The sequence below is a fragment of the Tetrao urogallus genome (assembly GCF_951394365.1).
Source record: "Tetrao urogallus genome assembly, chromosome: 6".
NCBI lineage: Eukaryota > Metazoa > Chordata > Aves > Galliformes > Phasianidae > Tetrao > Tetrao urogallus.
The window spans coordinates 24,669,046-24,688,422 of NC_136819.1; the positions used below are offsets into that span (position 1 = coordinate 24,669,046).

At 43.0% G+C, this 19,377-nt stretch overlaps 1 protein-coding gene across 1 annotated transcript; it reads right to left on the reverse strand.

Moving 5' to 3' along the window:
* Window positions 1-4,131: 4,131 nt before the first annotated feature.
* Window positions 4,132-19,173, reverse strand: EXD1 (exonuclease 3'-5' domain containing 1; the record flags this gene model as incomplete). Its single annotated transcript, XM_079537438.1, has 11 exons — window positions 4,132-4,296; window positions 10,248-10,439; window positions 11,139-11,282; window positions 11,473-11,553; window positions 11,675-11,779; window positions 12,915-13,001; window positions 14,157-14,224; window positions 15,835-15,968; window positions 17,433-17,484; window positions 18,448-18,516; window positions 19,047-19,173. 11 exons carry the CDS (start codon window positions 19,171-19,173, stop codon window positions 4,132-4,134), a joined length of 1,224 nt encoding a protein of 407 aa, XP_079393564.1.
* Between the last annotated feature and the right edge of the window lie 204 nt (window positions 19,174-19,377).

Here is a 19,377-nt window from a genome sequence, read left to right on the forward strand (position 1 = left end):
AGTGTTGCTAACACACAGCTGTATGAGGTACACAAAATCCAAGCAGGTTTGTGTAAGAGAAAAATAGAATTCTAGCAATGCATATAAAGAAGTCTTGTTAAGAAAATGGATTTAGGCTGAACCATTCTATACACGAGCGAAAAGCAGTCCGAAGGAACTGTCATAACCGCAGAACTGGAAGGGAACATAAAGTCCCCTCAGTCCCACCCGTGCTGCAGACAGGGCTGCCCCCCACCAGCTCAGCTGCCCAGAGCCGCAGCCAACCCGGCCTCGATCGCCCTGGGGATGGGGCACCGCAGCTCTCCGGGCAGCCGTGCCAGGGCCTCACCGCCCTCTGCGCGAAGGATTTCCTCCCAGCGCCCAACCTCCTCCCGCCCCGTCTCAGTCTAAGGCCGTTACCCCGTCCCAGGGGCGCGCAGGGGCTCCCCGCCCCGCCACCATCTGACAGCGGCATCGCCCCACGGCAGTTCCCCGCACACCCCCGGAGGCACATCCCGCCCGCGACCGCGCACCACCGCCCACAGCGGCGCGGCGTCGCGCTGACGCGGCGCCAGACCCCGAGCTGCGAGGCCCCCGCCGCCGGGCGCCCACACGGGGCCGGGGCGCGGCCACCGTTTCCTCCTCCTCCTCTCAGCCCGCCCCGCCGCCCGCCGGCACCTCACGCCCCCGGGCCGGGCGGGCAGCGCCGCGCGGGGGCGGAGGGGGGGGGGAAGCGGATCGGCCACGCTCCCCGGCCCTGCCCCCGCCGCGACACCCCGCGGCCCCGCCCGCAGTCCGAACCCCCCCGCCGCGCACGCGCTGCCGCCCCCCGCGCGCACGTGCACCCGCAGGTGCACGGCCCCCCCCGTACCCCCCCCCCATCCGCTCGTGGGGCTTCGGGGCCGCCGCGCCGCGCGTGGAGGGGGGGATGCGAGGGGGGTGCGGCCCGCGGCGGTCCCGGGGCGCTGCCGGCGGCGGGCGGGGAAGGGGCTGCGCCTTTAAGAAAAGGCCCGGCCGCCGCCGCCGCTCGGGGAGGGGGGAGCCGCGGCCCGGCGAGGCGCAGTCCGCCACCGGCCCCGCGCGTCCTTGCGCGGCCGCCGCGGTGCTCACCTGGGGCGCGGGCCCGGCTGCGGTGCGGCGCGGGCGCTGGGGGTGTCCCCGGGGCTTGCCGCCCCGCTCGCTCTGTCCGGCCTCTCGCCGCGCGTTGGCGGGGCCGCCGCTGCCCGTCTCCTGCCGCGGGGCGCTCCCGGCTCCTGCCTCGCCAAGATGGCGCCCGCGCTGCTGCTGAGGAGGAGGCGGCGGCTGCGGGCGCTGGGACGGCGGCGGCGGCCACTTTCGCTCACTGAGAGGAGAGGAGCAGGGACACGGGGAGCCATGGCGGGGGGGAGGAGAGGCGCCATGGCCAGGCCTGAACAATCGAGCCCGGCACGCCAGCGCGACGCTCCGGCCCCGCGCCTCTGCCCCGCCGTGTCGCCGACGTCGCCGCCGCCGCCGTACGAGCCCCGGGCCCGCGCCGCGGGCGGCGGCTCTGCGCGTAGCCCGCGGGGGGTCTGCGCTCATCGATGCGTTCCTCGGGCCGATTGGTAGAGTCTGGCGGTGACGGAAATTGCCGAAGGGACTCGGGCGAAGCGGCCGGGTGAGCCGGAGAGTCTCGCGCGAGGCGGGGCAGCTCTCGCGACGCCTGCGGCGGGAGGCGGATGTACACCGGAAGTGACGTGCACTCGCCCTTGAGCCGCCGGAAGGGCGGTGGGGCTGCTGGCCACGGCAGCCGGGAGTCCCTCGGGGCGGGTGGTAGCGGCCCGGTCCCGAGCTGCGGGAGCGGGGGGGTGGGCGGCCCCACGGCGGTTGGCACCGGCAGAACGGCTGTCGCGTGCAGAGCTGCGTGCGTTTTGGTATATTGAAACGCGAAGAGTTAGGGCAGATGAGCTTGAGACAACGCCGGCCGGAATGTGATGGTGAGGGCACGATGCACCGTAAGGACTTCAGCTGTCGGCACGGCTACCTCCCAGAAACCACTGACTGGTATCACTGCTCAGTGCGTTCATCACCTGCCGTACTTCGACTCACTCCCTGCTTGGAGACAGCAGTTGGTACCTCTTCTCTACATTCTCTAACAACGTATCAGAAAGCATATGGTAGCACAACAGCTGAGAAACAAAAAGCAAGACTGCTTCACCTCCCAAACAAGCTTCTACAGTTGTCCTTACCTGCACACAGCCTAGCAGTTACACTAAGGAAGAGAAGTGCACCACATTACTACCAAGCTTAGAAAAATGAACCATACCAAGTGCTAGCATGGGGCAGCATTACAAATTTACCAATTTAAAAATATTTTGTGAAGTCCTACTTCTCCTTTAAAAAAGACTGTTCTCAGTCTAATGCATCAAGACTGACAAGTTGGTCTCAATCTATTTCTTCACACCATTTGCAAAAGACAAGGGAGAGCTGCAGTCCTGTTTACCCTGAGGATTTTGGTGAAGCAGCACAGATGTAGTCACTCTGTCCAGCTCCTATCTGAAAATCCTTATTCTTTAATAGTATTATTCCAACCAGAACTTTGTTTCTCCTGGAGAAGCCCAGGTGTGCATCTCAGTTTTGTCCATACCCTGCATAAGGACACTCTATCATCGCTCTTCTACATCCCAGACTCAACACCTTCACATCCAATTAGTCCCAAACCCCCAATATCCAATACCCTGCAACTTCCCCCATTTTTCTGTAATGGGACCAGATGGGCCCAGGTGATTTCAGTTCTGGAAATACACTACAAGCACTTCTGTGCTGGTTCTGAAGACCCTGCATATTTCATGTCACAACTCACTGACTTCTGAGAATGCACTGCTGCTTAGGAAGGTCTTGTTACAGACGAACAGTGCTGAGGAGGGGCCCAATCCAGCATCTTCTAGTAGACCAAATCAAACAAGTCTCGACATCCACAAAAAAAGCTGTAAGAAACATTTCAAACCTGTTTTATTTCTAAAGTGAACCAAGATAAAACAACTGTACACTTCAATTACAGAATGCTGTTCAAAATTTTTAAAAATACAGAAAAGTGCACTGTCAAAAATCACACCTTCCAACTTTTTTTCTAACACTTCCAGAAATAAATACATCTAGAATTTCAAAAACCTTTATTTAAATACTTCTGGTCTAATATTTTAATGAATAACAGACAATGCAAGTACACTGGAAATAAACAAGTTTTGCCTACCTTATTTTTCTTGGGAAAAAAAAAACTCTAGACACGGTTTACACAAATTTAACCGCTTTCCCTTACTTTGAGAACAGATGCTTTTCTGTATACAGACATTACTGTTACTGTCTTATCTATATGAGTAAGACACAGTAGTGCTGACAGAGGTGGGCTGCAACTTCATAAGCAGAATGCTGCCTTTGCCAGTCAGGATACAGTAATTCTGTCTTGGCAGAAAAGAACCTTTTTTTTTTTTTTTTTTTTAATCTGTACACCTCTGCTGCTTTTGCCAGCAATGCTGCTCAGTAGGGTGTGATCTCCTGCACTCTCCTATGCAAGTCTTGTACAGCTGTGCCAAGAGACTTATCTGTCTATAAGCCAAGCCCACATGAGCTGGCCACAATTTTTTTTTTTTTTTTTTTTAACTTTCCCAAGCAAACCCTTTCCAATCACAAAGATCAGGCACCTCACAAGCTTCCCCATTCACACATTTGGTTTGAGTGAGAGTTTTACATACCTGCAACAGTTGAAAACAACAAAAGCACCGACACAACAGTCTGATAAAATAGACTAAAAGAAAAAGTCAATAGCCAAAATAGCTCATGGGAAAAAGAGATCTCAAAATAGATTTTAAGTCAGAAATTAGGATTAGAGAGACCGTCAACATTCCCCTTAACAATCTGCTCACCTGTCCTTGTAAAGAAGAAATTTGTTTGGTGCTTCTGCATAGGGAATAGCTCCATCTTATTCTTTGAAATAGGTATTCCTCAAATACATAACAAACATCAATTTACCTGCACCAAAGATTTTTACAGCCAACCTGAGATTGGTCTGAGGATCTCCTACAGACTTGACACTTGTTTTTGACTTTCTTCCTTCACTTCATAAGTAGATCCTGACTGTTGGAGGATGTAGTTTGACACGCAGCTTCATGGGGGGGGAAGACAGACCCTGTCATCTCAGTGGGTTTCATCCTTCTGTGGATTTCTCTCATTTAATTCTATGACTGGTCTGATCAAAAGACCATCCTCACTTATTCTGTACTCTTTCACTGCCTTCTCTCTTCGCAGCTTCTGGATGTCTGCCAGCTGACGCAGCTCTTTTGGCAGCTCCATGCAAGTAGGCTGATAAGGAAAAAAAGAAAAGAAATAAAAACAATTCATATACATACACATGCTCTACTTTTGTTGGTACCAGATAAGAGTTTCCTCTGATTTGGCAACAAAACAGAGCAATCATCTCATTACATCTACAGCACGAATTAACTATCTGCTTGTACAAATACTATACTGGGGGGGAGGAGAGCAGGGAAGGACTTTATCCTTTCTCTCAAAGGCAGCCTAAAGGGAAGAATATTAGACCTACCTTACTGTTTATGCCCTTATTATGTAGATCTTCAGCATTTAAGTGATATTTTGCGTATGGGATTGAGATTGCTCCAGTGATCTTCTGTACTACTAACTTACAAAGCCTCAAAAGACTTGCAGTCAGTTCAGGTTTCCTGGCAGGAGTCACTGCAAGAGCACCTCTCCTGGCTTTTCTCCAAATCATAGTACTTCTATCCTAAGCAAACAAGTCTCATGTAGAATAGTCAGTAGTTTGCAAGTCTGGAACAGCTGCCTAAGAAATTCACAAAAGGAGATGCACTTCTTGACATGGTTCTGAGCAGTTGACGAAACACTATTCAGAACATTACATTCAAGGAGCTGCTATTTAACAAGGATTGCAATGCTCACTGTGTTTGGAGAAACATCAGAAAATTCATCATTGCTCTCATCCTTACAAAGGGAAATTACACAAATAAAGCCTGCTAACAAGAAGGAAAAGGCAGCCAAACAGCTTAAATCCTATCAAGTAGCATAGAGACAACTTCGAGATACAGGCAGCACAGAGTAAACATTACTTAAGAGCAAAATATCACAGAAAGCAAAAGGAAACCAGCAGGACTGCAGAGCAGGGCAACAGAGACTATGCAGCAACCATCCTTCAATAAAGTTAAGGTCACATCAAAATGAAGAAAATAAGGATGAAGTTGCAGAGCAAACAAAAGACAGGCTAGAAAAAATTACTATTTAGCAAAAGTATAAGAAAGCAAATTTTAAAAACTTTCTTTAAACTCCAGAAACACATAAAGCATCAGCCACGCTGCTGGGCAAAGCAACAGCAGAACCCAAAAACAGCACAGGAACAAATGCAACATTTTTTCCCTCCTGTATTTAACATTGAAATATGTAGCAATTCCAACACCAAAACCATTTATGTACCTACAATGTTTCAGATAACAGTATAAATATTTATACCAACACCTTATCACAAACAGCAAGGCACAGATCACCCGAGATTCCTGAAGTGAAGATGAAATAGCTGAACAAGCAACAGTAGCAACTTGCTTAAAACCTGCCCTGATACTCACAAATGGGAAGACAGTAAATATTCAAAGAAGGTCCACAGGAAGATACATGTTGCTAAATCAGATGCCCCTGTGAGCTCACTGGCAGAAACACTAAGAGCAGGAAGAACAAATACAAAGGTTGGATACACCAGGAAAGCATTATCATAGCTTTTGTAAGGGGTAGATACATCCCTCAAAATCTGCATCTAGAAGTTCACAGAGGTCCAGATGAAGGCCAAATAATACAGAGATGATTATAGAAAAAATAGCAGAGCACTTACCTCTCACAGGAAAACCCCACTCACAGTCTGTTTACCCACTCAAATTTACATCCAGCTTCCTAAATGCCCCAGTATCTATGCTACAGTGAGAGGTAACCTACTTCCTCAATCACTTAAGGCCAAGCTGCATGAAAATTCCCTTTACAACATGTGCAGTCCTCACTCACGTGCCAATTAGGAAGACTTATTGTTCAAGCATGCAATTTTGTTTACAAAGAGAACAGACTTTCTGCCATCACCTGCCATGAACATGCCATCTGGTACTACATACTGCACTGCATCTTATCTACTGCAGCCTTACTTGAAGTGCATAGGAAATCATTTCTGCTGCACAGGGATAATGGTGGTGAGCAAAAACTCTACAGTTCCAAAGCTCTCCTTGTAAACTGACACCACTCAAAACACTGCACCTCTACAAGTGTATTCGCTTGGTTCCCAGGCAGTGTTTCTTCCTTTGAATTTAAGTCCTACGCATCAGAACACAGCAGTATTTTAAAGCACCTAACCACACACAATACACATCTATGAGAAGAAATTTAACACCGCTTCTTTCCTAGCTCTTTTCTACAGACAGAGCCCATATAACTTCATGTCTGCATCCACAAGGAGAATAATTATACTCCTGGCAGAAAGCTGCACTGAAAATATGAGAAACAGCATAAATCTTCAGGTTGGAAAGTCCAGGTTGAATTTTTACTTAGTGGTGATGGCAGATCATCACTTTGAGGAAGATGTAGAAACATGCAGCTGAGGATTTTGACAGTGAACTACTGGAGGTCAGAATTTACTGTTTCGCTGCTGTTTCAAGGGTGGAATGTTAAGTGCTTAGAAGGAAACGTCCACTACTCAGAAGATTCAAATACTCCCTGTAGGTAATGACACACAAAACCACAGAAAGCATCAACATACAAGGATATATGAAACTGAAGATCAATGAGATGCCTTTCCTTTTCATTTGCCCCACAGCCATTCTCTTCTCCCAGTACTGTATCAACTAGAGTGCTGTATGATCACATTTTCTGGCTGCTATAGTCACTGGAAGTCCTTTCCTGTTGCTAACAACTGCCAGCAGAATGCTCGATACCCATCTTTTCTGTAACTCTTTCCCAAAAGAAGCTCTAGTCCAAGGATTTGCATCATGCCACCTTTCCAGTATATCTCCCCCAACCTGGTGTACCAGTCCACAGGCCAGCTACTCAGTGCATCTTCTGTTACTGCTGAAACAGCTATCAAATGACAGAAGACTGCACTTGACCATCCAGAAGCAAGGTGAAAGTCTTGCCAGAAAGGCTGCCCAGAAATATTCTGGTTCTTTGCCATTTCCAGCAAAACAGCTTTTAAAAAAAAAACAAAAAAAACAAAAACAAAAAAAAAACCCACAAGGGGAAGAAAATATGGATGAAACCTCAACTGAAAACAGCACTATCACTGGTGAGAGCCGGAACTGTTCATGAAAATTACAATCTGTGTCAAAGATTCATTTACATACTACTTGCACAAAATACGTAACTGCTACTCATTCTGCTCATTCAGGTTTATTGCTGCAAAAGCAATAAAAATCACTAATCCATTTTTATTCATACCATCTTACCCACAGTTCCAGTGAAGTAAGCTAGCTGCAACCAAACAAGCTCACTCACTAGCAGTCATGAATTTTCAACAGGCAAGGCAAAATTAGGCACTGGTACCTGCAGTTACGTGTAAGTCTGAAAACAAGCACTTCTAAGAATTCTGCATTTGTTCAGGAAGTGCTTCTTGCATTCTGCCACTACTGGGGCCTATTTGGATACACAGGATCTTTTTCTCACTGAAGAGATTTCCCTGAAAAACTGACTACAGAGATCTGGCACACAGAGGCCCAAAGAATGGCAAAGATAATTATATTCATCAGCCTTATTCACACTTGTCTTTCCTCAACTCTTACAAGATGAAGTAACTCATAAAGGCAACTGTGCAGGCTTGGCTTTCCTCCATGAGGCGGCACACTCGCTTCTTCCTACTATTTCCAAGATTAGGAGCAACAGAGAATATGTTCAGTCTGCTCCCAGAAACAGAATCCCCCAATTAGACAAGTTGCTAACTGACCCAGTAGCTATTGTTCAACATTGATTGTTGTTCAGTATCACTCAATATACAGCCAACTTCAGACTGGAAAGCCAAAGCATCTTTTTTCACTAAGTATATCCTGATTCTGTTGTAATACACAACAGTGGTTGGCATGATGAATTTCTGGATTCTGGCAGTGTCCCAAGGAAAATCAGCAGGATGCTACAATGCTAGTCCGGGCTGAAGTTCAATGTTTGACTCATTTATTTCTAGATCTGTGTCTGTGAGAGGGGGACAGCAGGCACACTGGCCCAAACAGGCTGCAGGGAAGAAAAGGAAAGGGAACAAAGAGGGAAAGAAAGAAAAAAACAAATAGTGGCAACAATCTGGGAAGGAAAATGTGCTAATTATAATAGCAGACATACAAGTTACCGGGATTGATGCCAAATCAAATAAGTTTCTGAAAAAATGAGGTTCTCACTTTGATCCACCAGGGAGCAAAGAGAGTCAGTCCCAGGACTTCCAGTCAGCTTTATCTTTCCCACCAACCAGAAAACAAAAACAATAGCAAAGTTCTCTGGGAGCTGTAGACATTTCTTCTCTTCTGAGACTCCCAGTGCACTGCATGATGTGATGATACGGAATACCAATAACTAAAATCATAAAGCCAGGACAACAGAAAAAGAGAATACATTTAACTAAACCAAGGAGATTTGCTTGGTGTTTAAATATCAATTGATATAAATACATATCAAACTTTTTTCTTAATACAAGAGTTTCATTTGTGTGATTATCTTGTAAGATACAGAAACAAAATGATTAACAGTGAAGTAATGGTGAAAATGGCTACTTTTACTGTCCATTCTACAAGATTCTTCTTAAATGTGATATTAAATAGGCCTTCAAAATGCCAATTGAAGTTCAAATTAATTCCTTGGCTAATCTTATGGAGTAAATGGATTTACAAAAGAATTGTTTCAGACACCAATTAAAAATTCTCCAAACAACCCAGTGCTAGGGACTATTTTATCCTCTGCACTTTTTAAAGACTGCTTTTTTTCTCCGTGTATCCCTCCTACTTTTGCATGCATTTTACACTGGAAATCCAGATTCAAGCTCCTCCTTCTCCCCACAGAACAAACTCCTGTTATTGAAAACTCTAAAAAAAAAAACAAAAGCAAACAAGCATGCTTTCAGATCTACCTGTGAATCAACTGTGACCTCTTGTGGTTACGTAAATTTATCTCCTACTGCATCCCTAATAATTGGATTTACTGTTCAGAGCCTTAATATAGTACCCAAAGGATTCAAGTCCAGGATTGAATGCTTTGTTATACCAGGAAGCGAAATAATTTCATTCTTTAAGACAGATCTGCATCCAGTTTTCCTAATAAATACTTCAAAATATTTCCAACTGCAAAAAATGAGGTAGTGACACGATCTAAACACAAGTTAGTTCTGTTCTGTCATGATGAATAAGGATGTCTGACATTTACCTTTTTCTTTATTTCAACAGCTGCAATATTTTTCACAGTCACTGCAATTCCCGCTATAACTTCTTCACTAAAGACACTGAAAAAGACCCAGCAATACAATTGTCTATTTTGTCTGCACAGAACTGATCTTTCCATTAGCAAAGAAAGTCAAGTTCCTTAGCAAAAGAATCGCACACCTCTCCCCTTTTAAAGATAACCAAGGAATTACAGAGGAGTCCACCACCACACAAAAGCCACTCCAAGATACTTGGAAGTGTACTTATGAGACAATAGTACTCGATCTACATAACTAACAATGAGAAATGTTACCTGATTTTATTTTCAGATAACTCAGAAGAGCAGAAATCAGGAAGAAATAAAAATCATTGGGTGACAAAAGACAACATTTTTCAAGAACAAATATATTCAAAATAACTCAGAAGTAATGATGATGTGACTAGAGAAAAATAGAACAAGTCTTGGGGAATAATGTATCCTACCAAAATAAAGCAACTCTGTCAGCTCCAGATAACACCACTTCACAGCTGCCTGTCTCTTTTCATGTCTACACCCACCCACCATCCACTGAGTCCAGAAGTTCCATATCAGACCAGAATGAACACAACTGTGCCTTAAGGGCCGTAGCTCACTATCTGCAACACAAACTTAAGGTGGATTTATGCTAACAGACTGACTGGAAATGCAGCTAGATAGATGTAGACACCATCACTTCCACTACCAAGCACCAAAAGCAAGATGTGGCATAAAGCAGGGTCTACATCTGCTGAAAACGAAAAGACTTTAATTAGGTCTTCCAGAGTTTATCCATATGAGCCTTAGATTATTTCACTGAACCGAGAAACAAGCTAGGACATTCCTACCTTTATGCTCCCAAGGTGATCTTCAGATCCATTCTGTGAAGTACTTAAGTAAGCATGTACCACAGCTCTGAGGTCTGCCATGAAGTTATCCATTAGAGACGAGTGGAGTAGCAGAAGGTACATAGCCTTCAGAGCAAGTACTTGAAGCAGAGAAGATGGAAAGGGTCTCAGGAACCACATATCAGGATTCTCCTGTGTATCCCAATGCAAACAAGAAGTTAGTTAAGAAGTAAAAATTATAACAAAACTTTTTCATGTTCCTCTGCAGTTGAATCTCCAGATGCTGCTATCTACTTTAGTGCTACTGAATGCTTGCAGCTTCTAAGGCCACCTGCATACAGCCAATACAACAGAAGAGGGTTCAGAGGTGGAATTGCTTAAAACACAGCAACAGGAAAAAACATACATCTTTTCCAGTTGGTTCCTTCTCACCTAACTATCCACCTGAAACTAGGCAGAATTCTAAAGATGCAGCAAATGCCACTGAACCACTACTCTAATTTTTCCAGCACCAGCATCAAGTTTCCTTTTCCTTACTTGACTCTAGATTCATTTTAACCATCTTGTTGTTGGACTAGGTTTCAGAATTGTTCTGGGTATCATAATACACTTAACTATTCTTACAACTTACACATAATCTCTATTGCACAAGTTTTGCGTTTCTTCAATACCTCAGTTTCAAATGAACTATTGGGAAATACTAGCAATACTAGAAATACTGCAGCTGAAGCTTGCATCTGTCTCCCAAATGACTGTTACAAAATGTCCTTAACTACAGCAATCCAACCACTAAACAGTACTATGCTCTTAAAAACTGAAATAAAAATCTGTAAAAGGGCAAAGCGCAGCTTACAAGTCAGTTTTCAGAAGGTGCCTCATTAAATCACCCACCAAAGCCATTTGCTGCTCATGCTTCATGAGGATTTTCCATTTGGAAGGTATCTTCAAGTGCTGCATCAGACACTCCTGTAATGTGCAAGTGGAGTGTGGAAAGAAGCCTCCCGTTGCCACTGAGAACTGCAGAACATCAGCAACCTGTGATGGAAGGAATTCAAATGTTATGACCACTTATCTGTTAACCCAAAGCAAAGCAACCAACAGCAGTAACTGCACAGAACGTTGTTTGCTTTTTTCCAGTCTGGTTTTATTCATTTTGCTCTTTACAGTGAGAACTGAAACAGACTGCACACCTTGTCTGCTCCCAACCACAATATCTGAAGGGTACCTGTGTGTCAAAGACATTGTCAAGAAGTACGTTGTACTGGTGAAAGAGGCAGTTTGAGATCCAACGGCAGTCATGCATGACCTGGAATACAAAAGAGCCGTCAGACAAGTATGTGTACAACCACAACTTCTCTGGTGAACAGGACACATCTATATACCACCCCTACTACCTTAAATGTCCTTACACTCCCCTCCACCCTTACCTTCAAAATGTTTTTATCTTCTAGCACAGTACGTAATCCATTCCTGAAAGCTTGAGGTCCCAGAAGGAAAATATCAAATAGAAAAATGTGACTTTTTGTTGCCATCTACAACAAATTGAGGTGCAGAGATGAGCGAGGAACAAAAACACAACAGATCTGAAGGTAGGAGAAAGTGCACTGTTACATACAAGACAATCTGTCACAAAAACATTTATGTTAAGGGAAGCAGGCTCAGTTTCCTTAATGCTAACCTATGAGAAAGTCTTTTTTTCAGACATGCAGAGATACAGAAGCTAGAAAGAACGATCCAGTAGTCTACTATACACATTTTAAGCCAGCATTTTGAGACATACCAAAAGTAAACTCTAGCTGAATTACTCCAAATAAATTCCTACAACTATTATGGTGACATAACAGTTGACACCATCAAGCAAAATTCTCATGGTCATGGCATTCCTTTTGTTTTGAAAAACTGCTACCAAAAAAACAAAAGACATCATTCTCCACCACACCATTCAGATAGAAAAAGTTTAAATTTTAGTCTATGTTCAAACTGATGTCTTAAAGACAGTTGATATAAATTCATTACTTTGCCATGCCACAGCAGGTGGACACTTCTGCAAGTTCAAAGTACAGAACTCCCACACAAGTTTTTGCTTTGCTCAGTCCTAAGCCTATTTAAAAACAAACCAAGGTGCTTTTGAGCAGATTGAACAATACTCCTTTCCATCTCTTTTTTTTTTTCCCAAAAATTTTCATAACACAGTCATCAACCAAGATATTTTATCTTCAGATAGATTTTAATCCTTCCATCTAATTCAGTTATATTGGCATTGTGATTAGGTAGGCCTTGTAGCTATTTAATGGACAACAGCTGTATTATTGTAATATCTCTACCTCTATTCAAGTAAATATAGATGGCAGGCCAAGTAAATTATATTGTTTTTTGCAAACAAATGTTACACATATGCTATATAGTTTATTTATATTTAATAAACCTTCTAATTCATACCATATATAAAAACAACTTTATATTAAATATAGATTACTTATTAGATTGCCTTACAGTGGCATAATTGTTTCTGCAACAGGTCTTCCATAAAACGCTTAATCTGTCTAGAAGAAAATCACATCCATTTACCAAAACAGTTATGTAAGTCTTAAACAAAGGCTAATCCCAAAACATTTCCCAGTTTTGCTACTATGTTGGGGCACTTGTTGGAAAACATCTGTTTCTTACCTGAAGCCACGAGAGTTTCCCATTACAACACAAAGTGACACCTTCTCCAACAACACTGATAACACCCTGTTGTTTCAGGTGCAGCACCTAATGAAAAATAGGATTAAATGAATAGTGCCAGAGACTAATAGACAGAGAAACAAATAGTAAGGTGGGATGTTTCTGGTTATGATCCAAATTTAAGAAATGTAAATATAAATCACAACAACAAAACTCAAGTATACAGTGATCCAAGAGAAACAGGCAGTATCAGCCCAGTGAGACACATGGCATTACAGAAGTAGGAACAATGACAGATTTAACAGAGATCATGGATTAACTACATAATATAGACTCCTGATCTCCTCTTTAGAAATTTTCTTAAGTAGGTTTTAGGAGCTTTCTCAGGATCACAAAGGAGGTATTTTTTTGGATGAACTCATCTTCTAAGGTATAAGAAATGAAACTGCTACTCTCACAGACACTTGAAGTTCCCAGATAATTAAGACAAACTAACCCATGCTGCACATGCAATATAAAAGGAGCAGGAAAAAAAAGCCAGCTTCTTTTCAAGCAAAAATTAGATTCCTCTGCAGTAAGGAAATCTTCCCCTGTGGTAAAAGGATTATTTTATCCACGTGTGCACTATACATATAAGGAGTACCCAAAGCTCATCTGATTTAGCTGCAAGACAAAACGGCATCAAGGACACACAGATCTAATTCAGACCTAAAAACACTATTTGGTTTACTAAGTCTATCATTAGATCTGAAGCAAACCCTTCCTTCCAAATTCACTGATGATACACACAATTTAAAGAAAAAAGCCCAGGTCCAGGCATTTCTGAAGTTCCAAATGTCCATTAAAAAAAGCACTGCTAATTCTCTCTCCAAACACCAACAAATCCTGGTACTGCTACCTTTTTAAGTAATTGCTCACTTACTAGCAATATCGACCCCTCACCTCAGTTAACAGCTGATATATATTCTGAAAACCATAATCAACAATCAATGATATTTGCTGCAAAGTCTTTCTATGCATGTATGCACAACTTAAACATACCTTAACACCACCACCGACACCATTTCTACTTGACTTCAAGAAGCCAGTTACTACTTAGAACTGAAATTTCACTACAGCCTGCAAAAATGATTTCCAGTATAAGAACTCATTGTAGCAATGCTCACAATCCTGTACTTACAATTAGAACAGAAGAGGCTTTAAAGTCATATACACCACATGAGAGCTTCAATTAATACTCACTGCTGGGCCAAATTTCTCCTGGAAACAATTAACAACTGTATACTCTATTTTCTCTTCTTCCTCCTTCCCTAAAATGAAATTAAAAAAAAAAAAGAAGATGTTTTCTCTGCTTGAACAAACTCTTACAGATGGTATATATTTCAATTATAATATCACTCTAGTTCAGCAATTCAACTCTTATCTTTCTACTTCCTTAACACACATAAACAGATCATAGAATAAGAATTGGAGATCTCAGAACTGTTCGGTTTGGGAAGGATCTTAAAGCTCATCCAGTTCCAATCCCTCTGCAGGATGCAGAAAAAACCTCAAGTATGGGGAATCCACAGCTTCAGATTCTGAACTGTTCACTTCAGATGTGCACAGTCCTCAGCATGAATCAAAATTCTTACTTTCCCATGGAAAAAATGATACTCAAAAGTTGCAGTGCGTTTTTTTCTGTTTTTTTGTCTTTGTAATACATAAAAGAAAAAGACAGATTCCAATTAATGAAATTGTACCTGTTAAAACAGCCCTAATTCCCAGGCATTCCAGGGAAGGTGAAAGCTTGTAACAATGACAGAAAAGACAATGATACCATAGAACACCAACAAGTAAATGACTAAGAGCACTAACAGAATCTAAGACAGATTTTAGCATTTTTAAACACCTGCCTAACAATATCTCATGAATATCTCAGCAAAAGAAAGGCTTTCAAAGATTTTCCCTTCCCCATTCACACACCCGTGACAGCACAAAATGTTCTGAACTGAGATATTGTTCAATTTCAAAGATAAGGCAAAATTTTAAAAGCATGTCAACCTTGCCCTTTTCTCCCCCCACTTCCAAGGCCAGTGCAAGTAACCTTCCTTCAGCCTACACAAGCAGTGAGTGCTTGTCAAGGCTTTATAAGAACAGTGAGCCTATTACTTCTTTTAGATCCATACCTGTGGTTGTACATAGAGCAGGAATCACTCAACCAATTCAATGCAAGCACCTTTCAGGCATGACAGCCAGCACAATAACAAAGAGCATTAGCCTTAATGAGTTTTCATTTACTTGTCATGCCACATACAATTCAGGGACAAGATTAAATAATCACCAGAGGAATGTTTACCAACTGAAGCACTTTGACTTATCCAAAAGATCAATGATACTACTCTGCCACTTCTACTGTGGATGTGAACCACGGGATAAACATTCCTGAAAACAGGAGCTTCTTTTTGATGTCATGTACATATCTGAAGGCAAAAAGAATGCCTGCAGATAAGCTCCGTGCCTATCTGTCCATGACCATTGTTCTTGCAGAGCACAGCCTGTCCAGATAACAGGCAAGCCAAGAAACTGCAGCTTCTAGGGAAGATACTGGCTAACACAAAGCAACTACACTACTTGACTGTGTATGGAAACTGTTGAGTCACAGCCTGACCCACTGATTGAGCACCTGGAGAAAAGACCCAGTCAGCCCCAGGAACACAGGTGAAGGCAATTCAGCTGTGCAACCAGAAGGAGTGGAGCCTGGCTGCATCTCTTGAACCTCATCTAGCAGCTGACTGCCACCATGGAAAGCTCTTTCTGGAGATCCCTCCCCTAGGGAGTTTCCTCTGCTAAGCTAGATCCTCAGAGATAAGTGAACAATCTTTTCCCTTCCTTTGTAACATCCCTGTCTTTCTGTCATTACAACTAACACTGACATTACCTGGGAGGGAGTTCATGTTTAAATTATTCAAGGCTCTGAGCTGCCTCTCTGGGGAAACACATGGAGAACTCCCCAGGCCACCCTGTGCTGTTCCCATGTCTGCTCCTTTGTTCTCCTCTACAGCTGAAGTGCACCTGCAGGAGCAAAGCAGCCATACATACATGCCCAAAAGTAAAACATTACACATTGGATATGTGATTACAGGATTGGATATTTTAACAAGGAAAAATTCTTCATGCAATGCTATCCACCTGCATCCAACAACAAACAGCTACACATGAAGCAACTTCCTAATCATGTGTGTCCAATTCTAAAAGGAGAATTTGAAGCTATTCAAACATGAGCTTATTCTGTCCCCAGGACCTTTATTTTACATGAAACTTGGGATATATGTCTGAAAGTAAAAGGTGAAAACACAAACCAAACAGATGCTCACTGCAAAGCTCAGCTATGAAGGTTTCAAGGGAAGAAAGAATTACAAGGTATGAATTGCCTGACATAAGCTCAAGACCCCAACAGCTTAAACATCTGCAAATCTTTACACTGAATCCATAATAATTAAATCATTGATCAGATATTATAATTGAAGGCTGGTTTTACAAGTTCATAAATAGGTGAAACAGTTATATCCACTGAAACTTTGCTATACTTAGAAGAAGGTTATTAAATAACACAAATAGTAGCAAGTCAAGACCAAAAAGTTAGTAGTCATCTATTTGAAATACATCACATATACAATGCTTCATTGCTACAACAGGACATTCCAAGACAAAAAAAAAAAAGATTACTTCAGAGCAAAATATGACTTACTAGTAAACATTCCTTTATACTGATATAAAACCACACCACTATGATTATAGGGCTGTAAAGATGGCGCTCTATCTCACTATGATAAAACAAAACTCTGATTCACATTTAGGTGTACATGAAGAATCTTTCATCTAAAATGGTATAGTGAAGGATTAATTCAGAAACCTGCTACACAAGTGAGCATATGTGCACATGTATATTTGTTCAAAGCAAAAAAGAGACAAGGCAACAGGAAGCAAGAAGACTATTGCTGATTAGAAGTTCATGTGTTGGCTATATTTTAAGGCTGTTTATTAGATATCATTTCATTCTTGTCTTAAAAGGAAAAAACTACTCAGGTCATGCCAAGAGACTCAAAAGCAGCCATCTAAGAACCACAGACTGCAGGAGCTCGAAGCATAATTTTACCAGCTACCTAAAGCTACATTTATGTAAGTTTCAGAGCAACTGTATAAACTTAACTCCTATGTACAACTGCCCTGGAACTATTCAACAAACACAGAAGAAATGTTCATGGCAAACTCACCCCAAGACCACAAATAAATCAAGAGAATTATACCTAGGAACATGAATGGGAAGAAAAAAAAGAAATATGCTACAGCCTGAAAAAGTCTTTTAAACAGTGGAGATCTGCTACTCATCATCCTGCTCACCTCTTTTGAGGTGAAATACAAACTTGGCACAGTTGGGTTTAAACACCAGTGAGATATTTAATGCAGGAATTGGCCTCCCTACCAAATACATTCCCACCCCCTGTTTTATGAAAAGAAGGAAATACTTCAACATACTCAGACAGCACTGCTGTTCTCTTCTGTGAATCTGGTTCATCCAGCAATTCTACTGCAATAGAAGTAAACAATTTATATTCTGGTGCTGACTGGTAGCAACTTTATGACAGTTATTTCTCAAAAAAGGAGAAATATACAAACCAGAATAGAACATAGCTATATGAGAAAAAACCTCAAAGCAGATAAAATAATTTCAAACTCATTCTGATGTAGGAATTTACACAAGTGGTCTGTAAAAAGGGGTATATCAGAACTTAAGTATTTAAACAAGGCTAACTAATGGCTTGCATCCCACCAAAACCAAAGTCGATACAGAATTACAACTAATTATCTTACATATAGTTAGGTATACAGGTACATGGGAAAAAGAAAAATGGACACAGTTAAGCACTTGATAAGTTTAGTAGTTGCTTTCTAGCTACTTCCTGCTCAGCTCATTGTTTCTGAAGCAAGGTTTTATAGCAGATGCCAATAGAAGTGCACAGGACCCTTACATACTGGAAACAATTTATATGAGCAATTCCATATTTTTATCATTAGTGAATCATAGAAGTGCTTGCATAAGCATTTTGTGGAGACTACCTTTACCTGTGCAAGTAAAAAGCAAAGCCAAATTAACTAGAACATTTGGTAATTTTACTTCCCAGCCTGGCACAAAACACAAGAACGTAACACAATGAATGTGTAATTACTCCTTCCACCTTCAGGAAATAAACATGGAGTGCATGCAAATGAATTGATTAACTTCAAGCTGTTATTTTCATCAGTGGTTCTACTGAGCTGTTTATTATTTGACTCATAAACTTTAATGCGGGACAGTCACAAGATCTCCACAGAGTGGGGAATTATTATTTCACCAGCAAACAACAGCGGAACAAAAGTTGTGTGATTTACACAGCACTAATTCCCATTGGTTTTATTAGAAAGTTGTGCAACTGAAGAATTCAGCAGCGACCAAAATTGGACTGAACCAAATGCACGTGACCCCATGCCTCAGCACTCATTAAGGCCTCACCATTGACTATTTCTCGGCTGTAAAACACCTTTACTCCTGGGGAGCTCCTGCCAGTTTCCAAGTTCTTCACTGCAATAAGGAAGTAGAAAAATGGAGACGCGTGGGTAAAAGCTTACCACTTGTAGAACAAAGCAAGACAAGTGGAGCACACAGTTCTAGTAACTCAAAAAATCCAACAAACACTAGGTTAAGTATTTTTTTGTAACAGTTCCACCTCTCTACAAAACAGTTTCTACACAGTGGTTCTATACACTCAACAGTTGAAATTCCAATCTGCTGCACTCATGTAATCTCATATTAGAAAGCACAGACAAATGCAGTCATTGTTAACCTTAGGGCTACAATTTATTCATCCTGATGCCTGCTTTAGCATCCACTTCAGCCGGGCGCCGCCTCGACAACCTGCCGGCCGTAGCCCTGTGGGGCCATACTCGCTCTGAGCCGTCTTACTCACAAGAAAACAAAAGAAACGAACAGAAGCCGTCAGCCCGTAAGGCAGCGCCCCACCGCTAATCAGGCTACTGTAAGGCCGAGGCACCCAACAGCCCCACATTGTCCACACACGACCGATGGGACTTGGAGACCGCCGTCAGCCCAACCTGCGTGCAGCAGAAGGTCGCGGCCAGGACTGACGTGCTGCAGCACGCCCTGGAACACGCCACACGTCAAGGTGAGCTTAACGCTCTTGCCCAGGGCGGCCTGCAGGCGCTGAATGCTGAGCGCCATTACCACCTCAACGCGCACCGACGCAAAGTAGATCGGCGGTGAGGCCGAGGCCTACTTATAGCATGCGGGGGCGGGACTTCCACGGCCCACGCACGGAGACGGCGGCGGGCGCCGCCCCGCGCACAGCACGCTGGGAGCGGTAGGCCGCCTCGGCTCACCTCGCTGACGCGGGCCGATCGGCGGGTGCGGAGCGCGCATGCGCGC